At 44.0% G+C, this 13,423-nt stretch overlaps 1 protein-coding gene across 1 annotated transcript in view; it reads left to right on the top strand.

The window, feature by feature from the left end:
• CPLANE1 (ciliogenesis and planar polarity effector complex subunit 1) overlaps window positions 1-13,423 on the top strand; it is a 2,360,818-nt gene that overhangs the window by 1,404,073 nt on the left and 943,322 nt on the right. Inside the window, exon 33 of the mRNA XM_086960545.1 lies at window positions 2,240-2,557. Coding sequence (XP_086816671.1) covers window positions 2,240-2,557 — 318 coding nt within the window. The remainder of the gene's footprint in view (window positions 1-2,239; window positions 2,558-13,423) is intronic.

The following is a 13,423-nucleotide window of genomic DNA, read 5'->3' as shown; positions in this document are numbered from 1 at the left end:
ACCGTTCTCAGGATCTGTTGCACACAGGAGCTTCGGGAGCAAACGGTAGGTGCTCGTTTTCTTTCTCCTATTAAAGTATGCCTTCGTGGCTCAGGATAGACGTCAGGATAGGCGCGTGGGGCGAAAGGGCTCACGGAGCCGAGCGACTATGCGGCCATTTCAAATGCCTGCTTGGCTCCTACCCTCGAATTACTCCTTTTGATTTTGTTCTGAACTCTTCAAAAATTACAGCCAACGCTGACGATATACTCCACAGATGTGGTAGAAGCTCTACATGGAATAATAGAGGAGGCTAACAGATTTGGGGCAGTGTCCAGCTACAAATTAAACACTAATAAAACACAGATATTAATGAACTATAAACCCCAGGTTCCAGTACAAGGGGTATGTAGAACGACTACATATCTAGATGTTAGCATCTCTCCTAAAATTAACTAAATAATTGTACTTAACTATGAGGCCCTATTTAAGGAAACCGTTGTAACATTAAGAAAATGGCATAAGGTGCCGCTTAGTATTATTGGCCGTATCAATTTAATTAAAATGAAGATACTTCCTAAATTTCTCTATTTATTTAGGTCTATTCCTTTACGATTAAATAATTCGTTTTTCAAACGATTGGACGGGGTTCTTAGCAGTTATATCTGGGGATATAAAAAAGCCCGTCTGTCAATTGCTTTGCTTAAGCTCTCGTCAAAACAAGAGGGGCTTAATTTTCCTGATTTTAGGCTATATTGTTTTGCAGCCTTTCTTGGTCGTCTCTGTAGCCTGTTCAATCCAAATAATCAATATTATTTTCATAAATTTATGTTGGGTGAGGACTCCAATATGTTTTTAGCTAAAGTGAATGACCCCAACTATTTTAAAAGGGTCAAATTTAAGACTGCAAGAGAAAGTGTTAAAATCTGGCTTTCGATTCTCACTTTATGTAAGACTTCGCTCTTTCATCCTGAACTTCCCCTGTGGGGCAATCCAGGACTTCCTGGAATCTTTCATGATGGAGCCTGCAACATTTGGGCTATTTCTGGAATAAAAACTCTGGGGGCTCTCTACAGCCATAACAGCTTTATGGACTTTGAGACATTAAAGATTCTTTATAAACTGGTCGAACCCTCGCGATTTAAATACTTACAAATTCGTGATTATCTCATATGTAGTATGAATTTGAGAAAGATTTCAGACTCCGATATTTGGAACTGTTTTTACTCTGCTAAGATTAAATCAATAATTAGCGAGGGCTATAGATGTCTCAACTCCTATAAGGCTGATGACCGTGCGAAGCTGGCCGAGAAATGGAGTATGAGATTGGGCACAAACATAACTGTTATTCAGATTTCTTCCGCACTCAGCGGCATCAATAGGTCAGTACAGTCCTCTAGTCTAAGATTACAACAATTTAAAACAGTATGTTTGTTGTACTATACCCCAGAAAGAATATCTAAATGGTCCTTAAATAGCCCAACAAACGATCGGTCTAAGTGCCCCAAATGCGATCTAATAGCGGCAGGCTTAGAACACATGCTATTCTCATGTCCGGAACTGGCGGAGTTTTGATTGGGCATAGCGCAGGTTCTGAATCAAAAACTTGGAAGACCTTTTTCTCTCAATGCAGCAATTGTACTGTTCGGTGTACAGACCCAGAACAGCCCCCAGGAAGATCTTATAACTATTCTACTTTCTTGTGCTAAATTGACCATTGCTCGGGTGTGGATATCCCGGAATCCACCACATATTATGGAATGGTGGTCCCTGGTGAAAGAAACATATAGTATGGAGTCCTCATTAGCTAAAATAAGAGGAGTACGCTCATTAATGAAATTGGATAAAATCTGGGGTACTTTTATTTAAGATTTGTTTTTTGTATTGTATGTACCTGCTACCTTATGCTTTGTAACTTGACTGATTCTGTTTGGGAAAATCAATTACTTGCTTTGATGTTTAACTTGCTTTTCCCTTTTTCTGTTCTGCTCTTCTCTCGTTTTTTTTCTTAGTAAACCCTATTACACCTATGATTCAATTGTAATTCTCATGCTGTTTAATAAAAATAAAAAATTAAAAAAAAATAAAGGAATTTCACAATGTTTAAGAAATCAGATAAAATACAATGAAAGTAAAATTATTTAATGGTGTAAGTGCTTAATTGGTGTATTTGTCTTTTTAAATGTCAGTTATTTTATTATGTGCCGAACTTGTGTTAAGATACCTCATTAAATGTTTCATTTTTTTATCTTCATTTCAGCTCCAGCAGATCAACTTCATGAGTTTAATGCAAATTGTGGGGTCTTCATTTGCAAACCTTCCACACATGCAGCAGCTGCTTCAACAATCACAGCCTATTCACCCTCAGGGTGTACAGACATCAGTCGCCCTTAGAGGCCTTGTCACAGAAGGATTGCCTACTTCTCCTGCTAATGATGGACAGCATTTGATTTCCGTTCCACATGTGCAGCAGCCCTATACAATGAAAAGTGATGCTGAAAAGTCCAACACTACAAGCAGCTCTGATCGACCAGAGGTTAAGTCTTTGCCTGATGAAAGCAATAAAGAAAATCGACAGGTGCATTATTGTTGTGAAATATATATATATACATATTTATATTCACTGAAAAAACCATAGGTTTCACACCAGTTATAGTTAGGAATTAGCATTTAAAAAACCTATTAAATTCACTGAAAAAACCATAGGTTTCACACCAGTTATAGTTACCTGTTAATTTTACTGACATAAAACCATTGAAATTCCCACGTTATAATTAGTTGGACTCACTATAACTTGCGCACCTGCAATGCACTGCTGATGATGTCACATATTACATCACTCATGACATGGTCAGTGACATCACTCATGACATCACTGATGACACCATCCAGTGAATGTGTGTCTTTCTGAAAAATAAATTTTTTATATACATGTATTTGTAACGTTCGATGGAAGAATAAATGGTTAAATAAGTGTGTAAATGGATTTTTTTTATTAAAAAAATGATTTGTTAACTGCCTTATTAAGTGTATCTTAGTGAATACATATATTAGCGAGTAACTTTTAAATATTGAAATATATGTATCAGTGTTTCACTTTGTGTATAAGTGGCTGCATGGGTTGGTAACTGACTCACTGTTTGTATGCGTTTTGAAGACAGCATATGTGCAGGACTGTATGGGTGGATGAGTGTGTATATGTGTGTGTTAGTGAGTGAATGACTGTCTCACTAGTGTCTTTATCAGTAACTACATATGTTTTAATCTATTATATGTGAGTATTGATGTATATAAGTGAGTATATGTCAGAGCAAGAGATTGTAAGAGTTCCTGTTTAAATAAATATGTGTTTCTATAAGTGATTGTTTAAGAGAGTAAGTATGTGTAAATTTCCATAGAAGTAAAGTGGTAGTGTTTGTATAGTTCTATATGCAAATAAATGGATGTTCAATAGTTTATTTGCAAGTGTGAGTATGTGTGTGAGTAACTTTTGGATGACTGTCGGTGTGTAACAGGATGTATAGGTGTATCACTACATATGATAAGTGAGTATATGTATGAGTGACTATATAGAACTGTTGGTGAATGAGTGGATGTGTATATAGATGGTGGAATTACTGAATTGGTTGTTGTAACTGGTATGGGTATCTCCATTTTTTTGAAAATGTTAATTTCTATTTTTGAATATGTGTTTTAAGGGTTACATTACACTGAAAGGAGGTCTGTCACTCTGTCACAAGGATGGTGTCATCAGTGATGTCATGAGTGATGTCAGTGACCACGTCATGAGTGATGTAATATGTGACATCATCAGCAGTGCATTGCAGGCGCTCAAGTTATAGTGAGTCCAACTAACTATAACGTGGGAGTTTCAATGGTTTTATGTCAGTAAAATTTCCAGGTAACTATAACTGGTGTGAAACCTATGGTTTTTTCAGTGAATTTAATAGGTTTTTTAAATGCTAATTCCTAACTATAACTGGTGTGAAACCTATGGTTTTTTCAGTGAATTTCATAGGTTTTTTAAATGCTAATTCCTTTCTATATCGAGTTTGTAATCTACAATTTTTTTTCATTTGCTGATTTGTGTGAGTATTAATTAGTATTATTTTTTTCTAATAATATTTTAAAAAAAACATTTTATCATTTTTTTTGGGGGCGCTTTGGGTCCGCGCACCGGTAAGCTCTCCGGAAAGCGCAGCCGAGCGCTACTTGCGTTCGTGTAAAAAATAATGAATGAAAAGTAAATAAAAACGCAAGACATTTAGTACCATACATATAAAAGCAGTTTTTTTGAATAAGGAAATGAAAATAATTTTGCATTTCCGTGAAACTATCAAAACGTCACTTCGGCGCGCCGCATAAGCGCCCCCGGAAGCGCCTACGTTCGCACCGCGTATGCACCTCGAAAGCGCCTACGTTCGCGCCGCGTATGCGCCCCGGAAGCGCCTACGTTCGAGCCGCGTATGCGCCTACGTTCGCGCCGCGTATGCGCCCCCGGAAGCGCCTACGTTCGCGCCGCGTATACGCCCCCCGAAGCGCTCCGGTGCGCGCAGCGTCAGTGCGTCAAGTCATGTGACCTTAAAATAACACTTTTCATTGGTTGCTAACAGTTTTTTTTACAAAGACTGAAATCCCCACCCATTTCCTTCACTTCCTCTTTCACTTTTGTGACAGAAAGACCTGCCTTTTTGCTCTTGCATATTTCTTGGTTAATCATGGCTGCCAGACCATCCAGCAGTGAAGATGAGCCTGAATTCATCGATGTAGAGCCTCCTCAGCCAAAGGTGAAAGAGCATTTCATCTGGAAAAAAATTTCCATACCAGAAGGACTGAAAAAGGTGAATGCTGCAAAAGTGGAGTACAGGATCTGCAAAAAAGTCCTGTCACGGGGTGACCCCAAAAAGAAATATTCTTTTGGGAACTTCACAATGATATGCCATGTGGAGAGGAGGCACCCCCAGAATTTTGCCCGGGAAAGTGTCAGGGCTCTGGCACAAGAGGTTCCCAGTGATGGGGCCTCTACATCCACCGGAGGAGCAACTACTTCTGTGAGGGGGCGATCGCAGGAGCTGGTTCCAAATATTCAACAAAGGTGTCCTGAAATGCAGATACTGCGATCAACTCCTTACCTTTGGGGAGCAAAGTGTCCTGCTCATGGTTCGAGCATTGGAGAACCATCGCTGCCGTTCCCAGCCCTAATTTTATTTGTTTTTTTTGCTCCTGTTGAGCAGTTTCCATTCCCTGTTTTTGTTTCTGTTTTTTAAAAAGAAAAAAGAAGAAAAAAAAAGTTCTTTTCAGAACTACCTCCAATTCTCATCACAGAGCGATATTCTTAAAAAAATGAAAAAGAGTAAGTGAAGTGGAGTGCATTGATAATGGAAAGGAAAATGAGTAAGCAAGAACAGAAAGGTATGAGAGGAGAAAGGAAGTGAAGTGGGGGGACTGAAAGAAGGCGAGTGTTGGGAAGGAAAGTAAGGAGAAGGAGAGTCAATATGGCAAATGTGGATATTCAAAGAAAATGTTGAAAAGGAACGGGGGTGTGGAAGGGGAAGAAAAGATGCATTGCTGGAGTTGCATCATTTTTGTGACACACTCCAGCAATGCATCACTTTTGCGCTTACAGATACGTCTGAAATACTGACGTATCTGTAAGTACTTCCGACATAATATGTCATATATTTAATATGACGCATGAGTAGAAGACTGAAGGCCTCATTTATGAGGCCATGCGTCACTTTAACGCCACCGGTGCGTCACTTTTTGTGACGCACCAGTGCTGTAAATAATGCACCTTATTCAGTCATATTTACAAAGTGACGCATCTAGGTAGATGTGTCACTTTGTTAGCCCCTGCGCCACATTATACCTACGTCAGGTGTAATGTATGCAAAAGGGACGTATTGATGCAAGAAATGGTCGTAGAGGTGACGCAGTGAAATCTATGAGATATCACTGCGTCACTTTTATGACGCTGTTGCTAGGTAGATGCGTCACTTTGTAAGCCCCTGCGCCACATTATACCTACGTCAGGTGTAAAGTATGCAAAAGGGACGTATTGACGCAAGAAAGGGTCGTAGAGGTGACGCAGTGAAATCTATGAGATATCACTGCGTCACTTTTATGACGCTGTTGCGTCCAAATCTTACGCCTCTATCACAGCAGGCGTGCAGGCCCTTTCACATGGGGCCTGGCCCCATGTGAAAGGATGCATTGCTGGAGTTGCATCATTTTTGAGACACACTCCAGCAATGCATCACTTTTGCGCTTACAGATACGTCTGAAATACTGACGTATCTGTAAGAACGTCCGACATAATACGTCATATATTTAATATGACGCATGACTAGAAGACTGAAGGCCTCATTTATGAGGCCATGCGTCACTTTAACGCCACCGGTGCATCACTTTTTGTGACGCACCAGTGCTGTAAATAATGCACCTTATTCAGTCATATTTACAAAGTGACTCATCTAGGTAGATGTCACTTTGTTAGCCCCTGCGCCACATTATACCTACGTCAGGTGTAATGTATGCAAAAGGGACGTATTGACGCAAGAAAGGGTCGTAGAGGTGACACAGTGAATAAACTGGGTTTTCCCCATGCTACGCTCCCCGGTCCGCTCCCCGGAGCGCGTACCAGGCGCTCCCCACGCGCAAATTGTTTTTTTTTTAAAGTGTATTTTTGCCCCGCGGGTCCCTATTATAGCCCCCACATTAAACCTAGGGGGTCAGGGGGGGTCTACCCTGCCCCCTTAGGGTCATTTCTCCCTTTTTTTTTGGCCACCTCTTGTGTCTCGATCCTACCGAGACACAAGATGGCGGCCGCTCCGGACTGTTTCGAATGTTTACAGACACCCGTGAGCCAATCAGCTTTCCGCAGGCAAGTCGCGTGTCGCGCCCGGTGCGCTCACCGGGGCGCACCTATAGATATATATTTTTTTTTTAACCTAAATTACTCAAAACCACTGGAGCACATATCTTGAGACATAGCAAAGGCACATCGGGCTACCAGTCCCTACAATTTTGCCAAGTTTGGTGGAAATCCATTCAGCCGTTCGGGCTAAAGGTGAGTTCGACCGCCCTATGAAAATTAACATGGAGAAAACACGTTTTGGGACCCCCCTTTTATCTCGGACCCCGCTTGACGAATCCCCCCCAAACTTTCAGGGAAGGACCGGAGCTCGACGAGGCAAATTTGAGGAAATTTTCAGGCAGATTCGTCATCCGGCGCCCACCAGTAGGTAATATATATATATATATATATATCGACAACCTCTTCCTAGTGTGGAGGGGCTCCACCACACAGGCAGAGGAATTCATTGAGGATCTCAATCACAATGAGTTGAATTTAAAGTTCACATCTGACATAAGTGAAACGGAGGTACATTACCTTGATTTAAGGGTCTTTGTCAATAAAGGTAGGCTGGAAACTGCTCTATATAGAAAGCCGACAGCCGGCAACAGCATATTACATGCTGGAAGCAGCCACCCCCCAGTCTGATTTGCAGCATCCCTTACGGGGAACTGCTGAGATTGAGACGTAATTGCTCCTTGGAAGCAGATTTCATCTCAGCAGCCAAGGGATGCGTAGCTATATTTTTGACTAGAGGATATGATCAAGCTCTGTTGGATGATACTTTCAACATAGTATTGAGAATCCCCAGGAAACATCTTCTTGAACAAACTTCCAAGATCAGTGATCACTTAGATCCAAACACCAAATTCCGTATGATTACCACTTATTCTGATGAGGCAAACAAACTGAGACAAATGCTCACAAGGAACTGGCACATACTACGTACGGACCCCATAATAGGGAGTGATGTTCCAGTTAAACCTTTACTGACGTTCAGGAAATCCAAGTCAATAAAAGACAATCTTGTGCAGAGTTACCTCATGCCGATTCAATCCAAGACCAGTGGTACTCTGAAAGACATGAGGGGGTTCTTTCCTTGTGGAAAATGTCGAGCCTGTGACAACAGTAGACGGACATTAATGTATAATGTTCCGGGTCTGGGTAAACCTAGAATGATTAACAAATTCATCACTTGCACGACACCATATGTAGTATACTGTTTGGTCTGCCCATGTGGATTACAATATATTGGGAGTACAATCAATAACGTAAAACTCCGTATATTGGAACATCAAAGAGCAATTACCAACAAAGATGTGACCTACCCTGTTGCCCGACATTTTGCCAAAGTACATGGCAGCAACAGAGCATTGCTGCATTACTTTGGCATTGATCATGTGCCCTTGCATCCCAGAGGGGGAGATAGACTGCTGAGTATTCGCAGACTGGAGTCTAGATTTATCATAGACCTACAGACTAAAAGTCCCTCAGGGCTCAATACAGGGGAAGAACTAACAGTTCACTTGGGCAGATGATCCTCCAACTCTCTGAATATGTCTTTTCTGTAATAGACCATGTCCGAAACATCCAAATCTGATGAAATGAAATGTCTTCATATGATCTTGATTTAGTCTCTGCCAGACTGGGCTTTTTCAATTTCTTTTTCCTATTTTGGTTTTCATTTTTTTAATTGTGTACTTACATTGCATGTATCGAATACCTCCAAATAAGTATTATGATCATTGTCAATCCGCTTTACACAAATGTATTATGTATTACTCCAGTATTGGAACTTTCATAGATTCCCATTGCTTGTATCATTCCCCGTCGTCGGAATGGGAGCCTCGGTAATAATATAAATATATATATATGTATATATATATATATATATACCTAGGTAAATACACCCTAATAGGTGTAAAAAAGTAAAAAATTAGGCCTAGGCCTCATTATCTTTTGTAGCCTATTGGTGTCATTATGTAAAAAGACCCAAAGTCACCTTAGCAACCAATCAGATCAGCGTCACCCTGTAGAACCTTCCTGAGAAAGCTCAGAGCCTCAGATTTTCTACCGCATCGTTGGTGACAGGGAGTCTCCTTAGAGCTCTGCTCTAACTTCTACTTGAGGTACTATTTAAACAGTTTTTCTGACAGGATTTCTTTCAACTTTGACATGGCTGATAAGGAAAAGAAGAGCCTTTTCAGGTCTTGTGCCACTTGTGGCAAAAAACGGCTTTATGCTGAAGATCAACATAATGACTGTATATACTGTCTATACCCAGACCATAAGGCAGAGGGGTGTAGTATATGCAGGAGGATGCCAGTGAAAACCCTCCGTGATCGTGAAGGAAGGCTACTTCTGTGGCTCAGGAAGTTGGAAAGGAGGGAAGTAGGTGTTTCTGGTGATGAGGAAGATGCCAGATCATCATCTTCTAAGACATCGTTGAAGAGGGGTGGATCATCTGTGGAGGTTTCAACTGAACCCCCCTCAAAGGCTATGCGTGGGACCTCTGATAGGTCTGGCAAGCCAGGGCCTAACGAATCTCCTCACGTGAGTGTAAAGGAGAGGGAAAGGCAAGTACCACAGGTGCAAAAGGCTAAACTGGATGAGAGCTCGGCTGGGCCTTCCCACCAGGAAAAAGTAGCCAAGTCCTTCAAAAAACCGACTGTAGAGGCCTCTACAGTGGTCAAGAAAGACTCTAAAGCATCTGAGGTGAATTTTTCTCCTCAGTCGTCGACGAGCCATCCAGCGACGACGACGACGACGAGAGCGTCGACGAAGACTTCGGCGTCGATTCCGTCGACGAAGACTGGATCGACGACAGCGTCGACGACGATAACCACGTCGACAGTTACCACCTCGTCGACGAAGACCATCCCGTCGACGATGACTATTCCGTCGACGGTGGCAATCTCGACGAAGACCATCCCGTCGACGAGGACGGTTCCGTCGACGATCCCGTCGACGATGATGAGCCCGTCGACGATGACAGTTCCGTCGACGATCCCGTCGACGGTGAAGGGACTCTCGTCGACGGTCCCGTCGACGACGATTCAAAATAAGGAGATGGTGGATTTGTTTTCAACGCCGTCGACGGCAGGTGCTACAGAAAGCATCAGAAAGAGGAGGATAACTCCAGATATGACTTCACCTAGAAAGGTGCCTTCATTACCTCCAGCCCTTTTGTTGGATGAAGAGGACTACTCAGGGGAGGAGAATGAGATGTATGGGGATGCATACAGTCCATCTCAGTTGAATCTAAAATATCATGATTCGGACTTGGATGAGGAGTATTATTATCAACAGGAACAGCGTCCACAAAAACAGGTCGCATACCAGGAAACCCAACCACAGCAGGGCATGGTAACGATGCCTATGAGTCTTTTGACAGACTTAAGGGCAATGCTGGAGGAGTATAGGAGCAGGCAAGGGTCGCGACCAGTGGAAGGTCAAGCGCAGGTTCAACCGCAGGTGGTGGCAGCTCAGTCAGTACTGCCTGCACAGGAGGAACATGAGAGGGAATATCCTCGGCAGACGCAAGTCCAAGTTGATACCTCGGATGAGGATGAAACAGGGCAGAACCAGGATCAAGACCCTGATAACGAACGGAACCAGTATATAGCTCCGGATCCGGCTTCACCAGTGCCAGACCCGGTCGATTCGCCTCCGGCGGATGTAGGAGGTTTCTTCAGTTTGATGGAAAGAGCCACAGCACGCTTTAAGCTAACAATGCCTACAACATCTACGGATTGTTTCTTGTACGATTTTAAAAAGGCATACCGTAAGGCGGTGCGTTCGATTCCCATTGTAGAACACATATGGGAGGAAGGAAAGAAGGTGATGCAGTCCCCAGCGACGGTCATTCCAACTCTTCCGCGCTTGGAGAAAAAATATAAAGCTCCTGATGACAGTCCCGCCTGCTTGATTGGACAACCTAGACCAGACTCGGTCATATCGCAGGCGGCGCAAAAGAAGTCGCGGAATCCTTCGGCCACCCTCACAACTCCACCAGACAAGGAGGGTAGAAGGTTGGACAACGCGGGGAAGCGTTTTTCGTCGATGGCTAGCTTATTAGTCAGAGCGGCGAATGCCTTGGCGATCCTAGCAAGATACGACCGCCAGATGTGGAGTGATGTGGCACACTATGTGGACCTTCTAGCGGATGACCCTAGAGCTGAAGCACAGAAACTTCTAGAAGAAGGGCAACGTTCCTCTTCGGAAATGATTGACTGCGCGATGGACATCGCCACCATCTCTTTCCGTGCTCTGGGCAGCTCGGCGGTTCTTCGGCGACAAGGGTGGCTGCGAGCGACTTACTTCCGGCCAGAGGTCCAGAATAGGATTTTGGACTTGCCCTTTGATGGGGACATGTTATTTGGGAAACATGTCGATGAGACCCTACAGGGTATAAAGAAAGACACAGAGACAGCAAGGGCTCTGGGAAACCTACAATATAGGAAAACACCGTTCCGTGGAGCACGAGGAAGAGGCTTCACTTCACCAAGAGGAGGTTATCAGCAGCAGCGATACTCGCAGCAGTCGCAGTCGTACAGACCTCAGTACGGCAATCAGTACTATCAGCGACAGTCGCAATCCCAGTCTTTCTCTCGTCAGAACGCTCGTGGACGACAGGGGCGTCAGGGCAAGGATGCTGGCAAGCGTCAATAGCGGCCTCCTGACTCTGCCAACTGTTCCTCCGCTTCTGGGATCTCCAGTGGGCGGCAGGATATCACAACATCTGAGCAGCTGGGAAGATATTACATCGGATCAGTGGGTATTGAACATCATCCGAAATGGGCATACACTAGAATTCCAGGAATTACCACCTACAAGAGCTCCCCACGCCACTACTTCAAAACATCTAAACCTTCTACAAAAGGAAGTTCAACAAATGCTTCTGAAGGGGGCTATTCAACGTGTTCCCCTATCACAAAGAGGAGAAGGTTTCTATTCAAGATGTTTTCTGATCCGCAAAACAAAACAAAAGTGGCGTCCTATCCTGGACTTCAGGGAGCTCAACACCTATCTTATGAAGCTGTCGTTTCGGATGATTTCACTCCAGGACATATTGCGCCTCTTGAACCCAGGCGACTTCATGGCAACATTAGACCTGGAAGATGCCTATTTTCATATCCCGATCCATCCAGCTCACAGACGTTTCCTTCGCTTTACAGTAGGCAAGAGTCACTTCCAGTTCATGGTGCTCCCATTTGGATTAAAGTCCGCTCCTCGGATATTCACAAAAGTGCTGGCCCCGGTAGCAGCATTTCTGAGAAGACAGTCGCTGGAAGTATTCCCGTACTTAGACGACTGGCTGCTGAAGGCTCCAAGCTTACAAGAGGCATCAAAAGCAGTGAACACATGCCTAAACCTCTTTATTCATCTGGGTTTACAACTCAACAAGGAGAAATCGGTTCTTCAACCGGCAGGTACGGTGAAGTTCTTGGGAGCGATACTCGATACTCAGGTGTGCAAGGCCTTCCCATCGGAAGAGAGACAGATGAAACTCATGTCGTCAGCCACTCGTTTGCAGAAGAAAAGTTGGATAACAGTCAGGATGTACAAATCTCTTCTAGGGTCGATTTCATCCTGTATTCAATTGATTCCGCACTGCAGGCTGCGAATGCGCCCCTTGCAGGAGGAACTGGACCTTCAGTGGAGACAAGTGGAAGGGTCGTTCGACGACAGGGTGACGGTTACCCAGCAGATGAAACGGTCGGTTTCACGGTGGATGAAAAGATCTCACCTCACTGTGGGACTCAGTTTCAGGACTGCACCGGCTCCTCACGTCATTACCACGGACGCTTCTCTTCAAGGTTGGGGAGCGGTCATGCAAGACCTCCAGGTCAGTGGTCACTGGACTCCGGAAGAACGTCGCTTACATATCAACGTTCTGGAGCTAAGAGCTATTCGATTGGCGATGTTGGCTTTCCTTCCAAGGATTGCAGATTCGGCAATCCTGGTGCGGACGGACAACACCACCGCAATGCATTACGTCAACAAGCAGGGAGGCACAAGATCGCCACTGCTTTCACAGGAAGCCCAAATACTGTGGGAATGGGCGATATCGCAGAACATCACGCTCGTGGCAGAACACCTTCCAGGAGTATGCAACACGAAGGCGGATACACTAAGTCGCCTGAGAGCAGTCTCGCACGAGTGGGAATTGGAGAGCACATTGGTCAAGGACATCTTCTTCCGTTGGGGGACCCCAGCGATTGACCTGTTTGCAACACCAGGGAACAAGAAATGCCGGTGTTATGCAAGCAGGGAACACCATCGAGGGTCACTGGGGAATGCCCTTTCAATGTCTTGGTCAGGCGCGTTTGTTTACGCCTTTCCGCCATTTCCCCTGATTCCTCGAGTCCTCAAGAAGCTCAAGATGGACAGGTGCAGGATGATACTAATAGCGCCTGCCTGGGCTCGCCAGTTTTGGTACACAGAGTTGCTTCTTCTATCAGAGACACAGCCCATTCATCTGCAACCCAAACAGACACTTCTGTCAATGTACAACGGCCAGGTTCTTCACCCGAACCCGAGCTCGCTTCAATTAACAGCTTGGCTCCTGAATACAGAGATTTTAAG

This window comes from Lissotriton vulgaris, chromosome 3_1, assembly GCF_964263255.1.
Source record: "Lissotriton vulgaris chromosome 3_1, aLisVul1.2, whole genome shotgun sequence".
Lineage (NCBI taxonomy): Eukaryota > Metazoa > Chordata > Amphibia > Caudata > Salamandridae > Lissotriton > Lissotriton vulgaris.
The sequence above is the reverse complement of the archived record's forward strand: the minus strand, read 5'-3'. Positions and strand labels throughout refer to the sequence as shown.